This window comes from Pempheris klunzingeri, unplaced genomic scaffold, assembly GCF_042242105.1.
Source record: "Pempheris klunzingeri isolate RE-2024b unplaced genomic scaffold, fPemKlu1.hap1 Scaffold_74, whole genome shotgun sequence".
NCBI lineage: Eukaryota > Metazoa > Chordata > Actinopteri > Acropomatiformes > Pempheridae > Pempheris > Pempheris klunzingeri.
This window is the reverse complement of record NW_027254978.1, coordinates 75,122-87,787: the sequence shown is the minus strand read 5'-3', so window position 1 is coordinate 87,787 and position 12,666 is coordinate 75,122. Positions and strand designations below refer to the sequence as shown.

Sequence of the window (12,666 nt, the reverse complement as noted above, 5' to 3'; positions counted from 1 at the left end):
AGAGTTCTGCAGTTACAGCAATAGTCATACTTTATTTTGTGTTGTACTTTCTATGACAACAGAATATTAGTCCCATCTGGAGATTTCCAAAGAGGGATGAGCGTTCCCAGAGAAACACAGTGTTCCTGTATTCAGTGCTGTAGGATCAAACAGGATCAGCACGGGATCTCTCTCTGTGGTGTCTCGGCTACTGTTTTCCTCTCTGCTTTCTTACAGTCTAAACATAGCAGACACTCAGGCAGTGCTCCCTGCTACCACCCCCCCCCCTCCCCCCCCCCTCCCTTTTATAAAGTCTTGGTTATCTTCATCAGTCGTGACTCAAAATGAGTTGTTCTGTTTCCAACTTTCCACGCAGAAAGAACATAAGTTGTGTCTCTTCATACATACCTTTCACCGCTTTTGTGAAACAGTGGTTAGTAGCAGAAAAGCAGCAAAGTCAAAGAGGCAATCAGAGCTATTATCTTCATCTCAGCACACTGTAATATCCTCCTGTTAACCTTTCCACAACACCAGTTTACTCAAATAACGCAGTCATTCGAAGACTGTAACACACTGTAATGTCGTTGATTACACACACCTAGCTAAAACTACTGCCTCCAACATGACCTTACATTTGAATCACGCTTCTGAACAATTTCAGCATAAACTGAATATGTTACTGAAGCTAATTAACTGGAAGTCTGTTTTATCTATCGTAACACTCTTATGGGCACCACCAGTACTGGAGAGCGTCGTAGCTTTGCATTGTGACACAAAGCTGCTTTGATGATGCTGTCATTGCCAGAACAAGAACAGAACGAGTCTGGTTTATATCTGACGAAGGTTAAAGAGGCCTCTGTCTACATCCATCCAGTCATTGTCTGTAACGCTTATCTTTAAGGGTGGCGGGGGGGCTGGAGCCAATCCCAGATGACTTTAGGACGAGAGGCTGGGTACACCCTGGACTGGCCGCCAGTCAATCACAGGGCTGTCTACATCTGTTTGTGTCTTATTATAGGAGTGGGCATCAAGCTTGTGCTTGTGCTCAGGATGAATGAAAACTGGATCGCAGCATATAAGCAGGGTTTTATAAATCCAGCACAAGTAAATCTCTTCTTAAAATTACGTCACCTTTTCTGTGACTTTCTCCACTGTGTCAGACAGGGGTGGGAGGTGGAGGTAGGCCAAGCTTTCTGGATTTTGACGGACACAACGGCCCTTTCCCTGGCACAGAGAGGCTGAGCAGAGTCGAGTTGCCGTGGTTACATTGATGAAGTAGGGTCCCAGGACCTTACGGACAAACTCTGCCAGGTCCTGACACTCTCTCTGGGAAATAGACAGGCAGACAGTTCGATGTAAAGCGGAAGCAGGAACAGTGGTATGTGTTGGTAGATACAATAGACACTGTGTATATATCCAGCACAAAGCATTCTTTGGAGATTTATCGGCGAAATTAACAAAAGGAAATGTTAAAACTGTGCTAGTAAACTGAAAATCTGCACATCTATGAATATTAGTAGCTCGATAAGTATGCAGACATATTCAAAGCTGTATGCACTTTATGCAAATCTATAGATGTGTACCTCTGTCTTAGTCTCACTTCTTTCCCAGATGACAACTCCGGCTGTTCCCATGGCAGCACTCTCTCCTATGGTGCTCACCAGGTCCGCCTGGTAAAAGAGAAATTATACAAAGAAGCTATAAAAGAGTCACAGCACAGCATGCTCTTTTTCAACCTGTCTCTTTGTACTTGTCGTAGCGTGATTACCAGAAGTCCCACACCTGATTATACAGGAGTGGACCGAAAACACAATTCAGCACTTCAGTTAGTCCATATAAAACTGTGAGACTTTAGAACCAGAAAGTAATTAACGCTATGATACAACATGAATGTACTTCAATCCTTGCTTGCTACTTGTGCTGCATTGATTCGTGTGTAGGGCGCTTGGATCAAATCTTCATATGCTGGTATCTCACCTGTGACAGGAAAGTATTAGTTGAGGCGTAGACACTCTTAACCAGTGGGAATACAGGGAGATCAAACGCTGTTCCGGTCAGAGAGGCTACTCGTAGTGCCTCTCTGATTTGACTGGACAAATAAAGCCTGGCTCCAGAGGTCCCACCCTATGAAAAAGGGGGAAAGATTAGGCACATTTTTGCCAATAAAACAGGAATAACAGAGTTGGACTTATACCAAAACTTAGTTTGGTTTACAGTGAGGTGCTTTAACAACAACATACTGCATCCATTAAAGCTCTGTCACAGCTTTTTTCCTGTTACATATCACAACGTTTCACATCACCCTGACAAGCTAAAACTGATTTGTTAGGTTTACTCTCCAGTACATCTCTGGGCTCCGATGGTTGTATACACTCGCTTTGACAAGGAGAAGTTTTCTAACTTTTTAAAAAAAAAACTCACTGATAAACCAAACGTGGCATTTTTCATTTCACTTGATTTTTGCTGTTATGCTGGGAGTTGCCTTTCTGCAGTCGTGTAGATGCTGTTAAACTGCTCAGGGGACCAGCTTGAGTTAGACAGTAGTTGTCACACCTTTTACGACTTGATTGCTCCCCCCCACTGTTTTGCACGTGACGGCTTTAAAAAGATGTTTTTCCCTTCAGTTACAATTAGGTTTTTTACTGCTCCCTGTCTAAATTATTCTCTTTGTTATCATAGTAGGTTTAGATTTAAGGTAAGGCAGTGCATGGTCCGTCTAGTAATTCTCTTTATCCAAAACAAAGTAACAACAAAGTAGCGTTACCCACCTGCAGCTTCTCCAGGGTGAGGAGAGGGTAAAGGGCGGAGCATCGTTTCCATAGCCACAGTAGCTCGTCGTTAAGGGCCATCTCTGCAGCAGGGCACTGGCCGGTGTAATTGGCTAACATGGTTTGGGCGGGATTGCCATTGTAGCAGCTGGGGTAAGGGGAGACACCCCATAATGCTTTGGGCCTTAACTTTTTGACCTCCCGCAGAGTCTCCATCATTACCGACTGGGCTGCTGCCTCAAAGTCCACCTGTGACAAGATCAATAGGTCATAGATCATTTTCTATTTTGTGATCCAAAAACTCATTAACCTTACTCAAAGGGTTGAAGGACATAACAGTATTTACAGTGAGATGATAGAGTGGCTGTGGTCAAGATTTTCTACTGAGGTATATTTTATCAATCAAATTAAATTTCCACAAGGTGATAAATAAAAGTAATTCTTTTTCCTCTTCCCTAATATACAGGGATCATTTGCCTTAGATTATCATCTCTGAAGCTCATATCTAACATGTTATATCTTGTTTTATCCATACAAAAACCTGGGCGTTAAAACAAGTCGCGGAGGTTATGTGGTGGGCTATTTCTTGACCAAGTGTAGTCACTTCCTGGAGACCTTGCTAGTTGCCTAGCAACCTTACCGTGAAGTAAAGTTGTTTTCCCCTTTGTTGTAACTTTGATGCCGTAGTGTTTCTGCTGAGAAATTCCTACAAAGACCCACTTTGTTGGGGTGAGTCATCACATTCAGTAATTATATACAGTCACAGCACGTCCTGTTGTTCCTCACTCAATGCTGTGGTGCCGCATGCGCTTCCTGTCTGCCATACATCCTCCCTCTTTTGTTACCTGGTGCTCACATCAGAACATCCTAATTAAATAACATTATCAAGATACTTTGATGTAATGACCAAAAGCAAATGGTACCATAGTGGTGTTGTTAGTGACCAAGATCCAGCAGGTATTTTTCATCAAAGACTTAAATAAACGTAAAGAGGAAACACTTTTGGAAGCAATGTTTTCGCTCCATGCTCCCTTAACCTCTCCTTTATTCCTTGTTCCCTCCATAGATGCGTGTTCCTCCTACCACCTGCCCTTTCTATAACCTCTTACCCCTTTTTACCCCTTTTTAAACCTTCTTTACCTTTGACCATCTCTCCACCTCCTCTGGGGTCCAGCTAGGAAAGAAAGCCTTCATCAGGTTCCTTGATGCTTCAAGATAGGTTGCCTGTTTCTCTTGATTCCTTGACCACTGGGGGACCCACTCTGCCCAGCGCAGCACCCCCAGCCCAAGGTACCTTGGGGCAGGTAAAGCTTCCTCTAAGTCCTGCTGTGTCTTTTGGAGGTAGGCATCCAGTCGTGTGTGTTGCGGTAGCCCCCTGTTGACCGGTGTGTCTTTGTCTATAAAGTACGGGTAGTTCCCCAGCGTGTCCTCATAAAAGACGGCCACGCGGCCTTCCTGTTCCATCCCGAAGGATTTGGGATCTGGGCGACCAGAGCAGGAAGAGTCTGGGATGCCCCAGAAGATGATAAAAGGCTGTCCAGACAGGAGAGGGGGCCGAGCTGGCTGAGGTGGACCGGCAATACCGAGGTCAGCAAAGGCAGCAAAAAGGAGAAGGAGTGGCAGTAAAAGTGGAGGCTGGACTTGAAGGATGGATGATGAAAAAGTTGTGTGAGTCCTGAGATTGTCAGGTGTCACTTTCGTTTCTGGCTTTGGGTCTCGTCTGCACCGTGGCTCGGTCCACGCCATTGAAGCGGCCACCTTTCAGGCTCTCACCCCGTCAGGCCTTTGCAGCCGATCATCTTCCTGTAAAAGACATGGCAGAAGTTAAACCAAAAAAAAAAAAAAGTAAGAAAAACCTCCCGAATTTCTCTGCAGTTTCTTCACTATATTCTTACCTGCAGGAATCTCCTGGTATGTGCTTCTATCTACCCTGTTATTGAGCTGCAGCTCTGTTTTGATACTTCACTGTCATGTTTCAAAAGCATAAAATCCCTTCTAAAACTGTTCTTATCTTCTCTACCAGCCTTCATCTCTCTCGCAAAGTCAAATCAGTGACAGATGAATAGATTTCTCATTTTCCCTCAGTCACACATGCCATGAAGAAAGCTGGTATTAATATTTTATACGCTCAGTGATGAAGGATACAGCAGATAGAGTCCAGGTTTTAGTTACAGATTGTGTACAAGGCTCTACACAGTAGTAGAGATGGATAAGTCAAAATGACAAAACAAAATGAAACAATTTCTCTTGGTCACTTTGAGCAAACCTGCTTGTATCACATACTGTCCAGTTTCAACACTGAGTGGTAAAATACCAGATCTAAACTGCACATCAAGAATTTTGCTTTTTAAATGAATTATAAGTAAAATAATCCTCCATACCATATTTATATTTATCATCATAACTGTTTACAGTTTCGGTTGATGCCATATGTCAGTAGTCCATTGTTAATCTCAGCAAATACGGCTCTTCCTAACAAAAATATATTAATCTTTTCATAATTGAAAAATAATTCACTAAACCTTCTTTTGGTCAAAATCCAAAGAGATTTTTTTTTTTTTGCCAAATAAATATCATTTCAATCAGTCTGTTTTCCTAAGTAGCCACTTCCATAAGCACATTTGCACATTTCTTTTAGCACTGTTTTGCACTCGCACACAGGATTGCTTGTGGAATAATTAAGTGCACAGGTCACACACACAATAACAGTAATACTCCTGTACTATTAATACTACTTGTAACGTGTTTAAAAGTTAACCTTTTTTCATTTTTGTCCTAAAATGTGCTGCAGTGCCAGTTTCTTTTTCACAGCATCATTTTCTATCACTGAGCAGTAAAGAGGTCAGGGATGTTTTGGCTCTACAGAAGTAGACCATAATTATAGGATAATGTAATTTATCCTCAATCTGATTCATCCTTAAACAAATTTATGCTATGTTCATTAATTTATGTTATGTTCATTTCATGCTAACTAACTAACTTTTACCTCTCTCTCTTTAAAAATAATGTGGGACTGAGAGAAAGTTTTGAATTTGTGGTAAAATCAAGACAAAATGTGAAAAATAACAGCCCATTCCTTTAACCCCTGTTTCCTGTTTACGTAAGAATTGAATATGGCGGGTGATGGGAGGCTCTTAAGGTAAAAATCACTGGGCAATAGAATAGAATAGAATACAAAGCTGCTCATCCGAACAAGTTCCCAAAAGAAATCGTAGCTAATATGTAAATAAACAATTTGTATTTTTAAATAAAACATGTGTTAAAGAAAGACTACTATTTAACTAACAGACCAGCCTCCTAATAACTGTATATACGTATACATATGTTAGCATATTTATGGTAAACCTAAGCAAGAATTCCTATCATTTTTCCTTGTCTGACTTCTTAATTTTGGGGATAATCATGCTCTAAGTTTTGGAACTGCAGTTTCCAAACTTTGTAGGATTTGGGGGATGTAACCAGGTATACTGTAATGTTGTCATGGATGCAGGGGGTTAGCTGTGGGCTACAGCTATTAGCCTGTATATGCTTGGTAAATTGGCACCATTAAAACTATGCTGATTTAGCTATTAGCAGTTCCTGTTTGCAGTGTCCATGGATCTACATAGAACTATCACTGGATTACTTTGATACTCAAGAAAACTAAAAACATGATGATTCTGAGGCACAGTTTTTAGATATAAGGGGCATATTTTCTTCTGATTTATTTGCGATGGACATCTGTGACAATAATATCCCTGCAAAGTGTAAGTGTAAAAATATGTTTATCCTGTGTGACACTGACTCAGAGAAGTAGTAGCTCGAGTATATTGATTTCCTCCATGAGCTGTGTGTCACAGCCACTACTGCTGCTGCTGGTGACTATGTTGGTAAGTGGGTCAAGCTACAATAACGGACTTCCTGTCGATTTCCCAGCACCGGTGTGCACCTGTCCTTGTCTCCTCATATAGTATCTTTTCCCCTTGTCTGTCCCTCTTCGACCCCCTCCTTGACTCACAGCTTGAAAATCTCTGTCCTAGATTTTCCAAGACTTTAAACATTGGCTGACACACTCCTAAAGGTGTTCAGTGGGGTTGAGAACAGGTGGCGGTAAAGGCCACAGCATATGATTCACATTTTCACATACATCAACTATCTGTTCAGTGATACATGGTGCCTTGTTTGTTATTTCTCCACACTAATTTATTCAGGTTTGTCCTTTTCTGTGCATTTCTGCTTCTTGCCGGTTTATGTCTTTAGGTTCTTGGACTGATTACAGTCAAAGTGAACTTCACTGTATCACATTGTGTTCTATCTGTCTGGTGTTAACAAAGGGCTGTGGCATTTTTATGTTTTCCAGCTTTTTCTTCACCAAGAACTTGTCACATTTTGGTGAAAAAGGTCCGGCAATTGCTTGTTAGCAGTGGCAACTTTTCTCAACAACGCTGATAGCTGCATGCTCTAACAAGCCATTAAAAAGGGAAATTTTACACTGTGTCACGAATGTCTGCCAGAGACAAAGTGCAAGCGCGAAATGCCAAGAGATTCTTGTAGTATTAAACATACTGTGTGCAAATGAATAGGAATACATCAGCACCCCTGTCATCCTTAAAGGCTCTCTGCACACCCCCACCGATGTTTTCAATTAGCCTGGCCGATTAGACCTCTAGTCAGGTGGAAGTTAGGTGGAGCTACGCCAGAAAATCTGTAATTTCTCAAAACTCCATGTATCTATAAAGTGTTAGCTATTCCACACTAAACAGGTGCAGCATTACTGACAGAGAGTAACGGAGCTGCCAGTCAAGTTACCGTCTGTTCAGCCCACACAGTCCCGAGAAGAAATCTAATCGGACTAAAGTGAGAATACCTGTGTGGGTGTGCTGATGAGGTTTGACACATGAACTGCCTCTGACTTCTCTGCAATACACCTACAGTGTGTTAACAAGACAACTATGATGAACACATTATCGCCATTGTTGGATTTAGATGTTTCATTCAGTTCATAAGCCCTACAATAAAACATAGGCAGGGATAAATGTCAAAGTAACTATGACTTCTTATTCAAAATAACAGCCCTTTAATTCTAATTATATCTTACACATGAATGCCTCATGGGCTGGCTGTAACACAACTTCAAAGCAAATTGTGAAATCTGTCAGAAAACATTAGGTATAAATACCTGATTCATTTCTGCATTTAACATCTAAACAACAAGAATGTTTAATATATTAAAAGAGGAAAATATTTTTTTCTTCAATCAACTCTAAACATTAAAATTGTGTTTATAATCCAGCACCTTTTGTTAATTGATCCGTCAGGTCGCCACCTCAGTTCATTTTAAGCGTTTAACTGATGTTCTTACCCACACAGACTTCCGCAGAACAACTGAATAAGCTCCCAGATCACCAACATTACAAGCCACTAATACTAAGGAGGTCAAAGGCCACAGTGTCCTTCTTATATCCCTGTGTTTCTAAATCCACCATGGAAAAAAATGTGCACAAAAGAGAATGCATTTTTACTTGTTAAAGGTTCTCCCAAAAGTAATGCTTAATAATTGGATTTCTTATTGTCTTTAAGAAAGAAGATTTTAATGCTCACTTTTATTGTCCTCTTTATTAAGAATGGAAATTAACCTTTGGCCTGTAGGATTTTAGGTGTCAAACTCTAGAGTTTCCCACTAATAAATTGAGTTTTACTGAAATAATCTACAACCCTTATCAGACAATCACAGACGGTATTACAATCACCGCCTGCTTTTTCAAAAGTGCCAGCACTCCGGTCTCTTAACTTCTGCCTTTTTTTTTTTATTCCAATAGCTGTAATCCCGTCATACAGTATGTAATCCCTCACTCCCTGGTAGTGGTGAATGGTAAACGTGATAACGAGTTAATCTGTTCAGACGAAGCCTCTGGTCTGTGTTTACTCGTCTGTCTGGGCAGAGGCTGATCCTGAGCCCACCGCCTCCACAGCTCAAAGACGCTTCAACCTTTTATACAATGTGGAGCCTCTAAAATGGCACCCTATGTATTACACGTACAATCAAAAGTATTAAACGTATTAAATTATACTTAATTAATAAAAAAACAAACAAATTGGAATTCACATTTAATTTATTGTTAATAGCATAAAGTTAATTCTGAAACATAATCAGTAATTTATGGAATTTTTACAGTTTGTCTCTCAGCCAAGAAGGAATAAATGATTCTATAGATCCAGTGTTTATTTTTAGTTATTTCATTGCCTTTTTGTTTATGCTACAGTTCATTTGTCTGCTTCTCTCCCATGGAAGCCACCACGCTGTGATAATAACACAAGAAAAGGAAATGTGTTATTCAAACCCGATGGGACGCTGATTTGAATTTGTCATCATCAAACAGTGCTAATAAATCAGATTTTTCACTTGAGGAGATACATAACCATTACAACGGGAAAGCCCTGCCTATTATGTTAAATTTAGACCTGGAGATCTCATTTAAAAACTTGGCAAGCAAAGGCTGTGAGCTTACGGTCGCTCTGGCTGCTGCTCTCCATGCTTGGCTACCAAACGCTGCAACAGGTTTTCTTCTCCTGGCTCTTATTTAGTGAGACTCCTTTCCTTTTCCAGCCTTTTCAGGGGTAAATCTAGGGGAGCACTGTCACACTGTCATATGAAGCCTTTAAGGGAACCATTAGATTGATGCCTTTTTTATCTGTAAATGAAACTTCTGTTCTACCTTCTCGCATTCTGTAGCTGTTCTGTTTGTGCTGCTGCTCAATGAACCGAGAGGAAACACCGTTAGGATCCAATCCACGTGAAATCACCTGAGATTAACACGATACATGCGTCACTCCGATCTAATGCCAAAAAAAGAACCAGTCCAGCCATGTCACAGCAAGTCACTGTTCCTCATACAGCCCTTTAAATCAAGTGTGTAGGAGTTGTTTCCATCTGCATCTTTTATCTAGGCGACCTTGAGTGCCTTGAAAGGCGCCTATAAATAAAATGTATTACTATTATTATCTAATTTATATTATCTGACAAAGTTATTGGCACACAGCAGACTCAGCAGTCTTCCTGAACAGCAAAGCAATCATAATGTATGTTCATGTGAACTGTATTTGGACATAGTTAGGAAGGTGATAGCTGCTTCAGTCCGCTCAGAAAATGTTTATGGTTGGCTCCAGCGACTGATATTAAAACACCTGGAAGGATCCCAAATCACCAGCGACGCTACATTCGCTCACTGAAGCTACATTTTTACACAGATGAGTCTGTGAGTAGAGATGTTGGCTGTGTCATGTCGTTACATCTCTGTCAGGTCATAATTTCTCCTTTGGGCCTGGCCGTGGTGCCATAAATGGTAAACGTAGATTTCTATAAAATGTATTGTTAGCCTTGATGGTCCTCAGTGATAAATTCACAGGCAAAGTCAGATTGTCTCCAGCCTCCCTCTCCCAGCTGCACACTCCCAGCAGTGGTCCTACTGCATATTGTACACCACTGCAAAACTACAACCTCAAAAATACATATATTGTTACACCTTCTGGTCTATATTCAGGAAAAATGAGAAATATCATTTGCAAAGTGGATATTTATTGTAGGATTAAATTTCATCACACCGGTGTTATCGTTCTTCTTCAAGCTTAAACATATGATACTCTGTATGATAGTGAAGATATTTGTGATTATTCACTATTCATTATTTGTGAAATTACTGTGAATATAAATAACTGTGTCGAGACGTTTATGGTTGTACAGTCTGGTGTGGAGGATTTCTAAGTAGCTACAGACGACTGAGTCAAAAACGTTGTTGGCATTCGTTTGGATATCTTTGTATTAATGATGTTATTATAATGATATTAATGACATGTTCAAAGCTTTCATGCCAAAATGTTCAGCAGTTCCTCCACTGGCACTTATTATACAGTTCCAGTCAGTTTTAATACTTAATAAGTTTCTTCAACACACTCAAAAGATTTATGTTTTATAAATGAACTACAGTTCCAATTTTTTTTCCCTTAATATCAGTAACTATTTTTAAATCCTGCAGATAAAGTAGCCATCCCAGTAACTGTCTACACTGCAAAACAACCACAAATAAATAAGACAGTCAGACAGCTTCAATCAAAAAGAGCCTGAAAGAGACTCTGACAATAAATGCAACAAAACATGAGTCAATATCAGGATATTTCCTGATAAAGATTTCAGAGACTGAGAGACATTTGTGATGAAGCTGCTAACTTTCTTGAAATATCTAAATATGTTGCAGTGGCTATGTTGAATGTTGCTAATAGTTTAGCCTTCTGCTGACCATAGCCAAAGGCTCGCGGCTGTGGCTAATTCCACTTTATGTTACATAGCTAGCTAATGTTACAGCCCTGAGTCGCAGTATATCATCTCAAAAGGCTTCACAGGTCCATTAGTTTGCAAAGAAAACAGTGACAGTGATTATAATTGAATTGCTGCTATAACTTTACAGTATAACGGCATTTGGATCAATCACAAGCATCTGAAGTGTATGAATCGCTTCAGATGCTTGTGTTTTCCTAATGGCAGGAGCTTGGGACAGAAAGAGAAGAGCTGTATTATGCCCACGTCTTTTCAAAATTTTTCAAGCACAATTAATGAATGAATTCTTAGAAATTATTATGAATTATCAGATCAGGTTTGTCCCTGACAAGATGTCTTTAATAGAACAGAAACAATACCATTGCATTTGATTTGACTGAAGAGGTCTGTGCTGTCGTGCTGTCTTGTACAATCCAACATCTCATTCAAATGCGAACCTATATGTTTTAATAGAGTTAAATTTGGCATTTTATCTTAGATGCTTTACTGAAAATATAGCACTTGTCATTTCTTCACCTCTTGGTTTAAACCACTAATTTTATTACTTTACTTAGATATTTTATACGGTGCAAAGTGAATTAAACTGACCAAAAACAATACTAAAATTGAATAAACACTATTCTGACTTGTGCTATATCAGGTCAAGATGAGCCAAACTTACCAAGGCCAGGGTTCTTCCTGTATTTACTCTTCAGAGTCTGGACATCATCCAAGTTACTGCTCCTGATACTACGGTATTTTATTCCTCTTTCTTCTGTTTTATTCGTTACTCTTCCAGGTAGAAAAATCAAGGAAACCTGCAGGATTTGTGAGGGCATGCTGTGCATGTATAACATGCAGCAAAAAGAAGCCTGACATCTGGAATGGAGAGGCAGAGAAAGAGAGGGAGGGAGAGAGATGAGGGGACAGAAATAGATGAGAGAATTAAAAACATATTGCGTCAGGAGAGGAAGAGAGAAGAAGGAAAAGACAAGAAACTGGTAAAAAAAAGAGAGCCAAAGAGGGTAGAGGAGGAGTTTAGAGTCCGTCCACGAGATGCATTAGGTGGGCAGGTGTGTGTGTGTGTGTGTGTGTGTGTGTGTGTGTGTGTGTGTGTGTGTGTGTATGTGTGACCTCACCTTCACAGCCAGGCTAAGCTTCCTTACTGAGAGGAGGTAAGCGGGGTCAGTGTCGACCACGCAGATTCACATGACCAACAACACTGACCGTAATCCCATAATCCTCTGCTATACTGCTGCTGCTCTTAGCTAAACAAACACCCAAGCTGTGGAGGATCACACCTGTCCCCCATCTTCTTCTTCCTGCTTGCCACCTAACTTCCCTCCCTCCTCCTCTTCCTCTTTCATCTCCAGTCATCTTCCTCTACCTCTCAGTCACTTTCCTTCCATCTCTCATCTCTGTTGCTCAGTTTAATGACCTTTGTTTTTTCATTTCTCTCTTTCTTTAACCTCCCTCCTCCTCTTCCTCTTCCTCGCCCTCCTCCCCCTCCAGCTCCTGTCCTCCCTCCCAAATCCCTCTCTCCTTAATCTCTTTTCTTACACAGTGGACACAGTGTTGTTTTATGTTGAACTTTTCTCTCAAGGATTCAGCAGCCATAAAAAAAAAGCA

The 12,666-nt window shown here is 40.5% G+C and overlaps 1 protein-coding gene across 1 annotated transcript; it reads right to left on the bottom strand.

The window, feature by feature from the left end:
* Positions 1–1,110: 1,110 nt before the first annotated feature.
* On the bottom strand, positions 1,111–12,218 carry LOC139225172 (hyaluronidase-2-like; the record flags this gene model as incomplete). The annotated part of the gene is made up of 6 exons (XM_070856184.1): positions 12,177–12,218; positions 3,888–4,550; positions 2,748–2,996; positions 1,957–2,103; positions 1,563–1,649; positions 1,111–1,305 (listed from the first exon to the last, which is right to left on the bottom strand). Coding segments are annotated over exons 2-6 (1,284 nt in total), but the record flags the coding sequence as incomplete, so codon positions are not given.
* Positions 12,219–12,666: the final 448 nt, after the last annotated feature.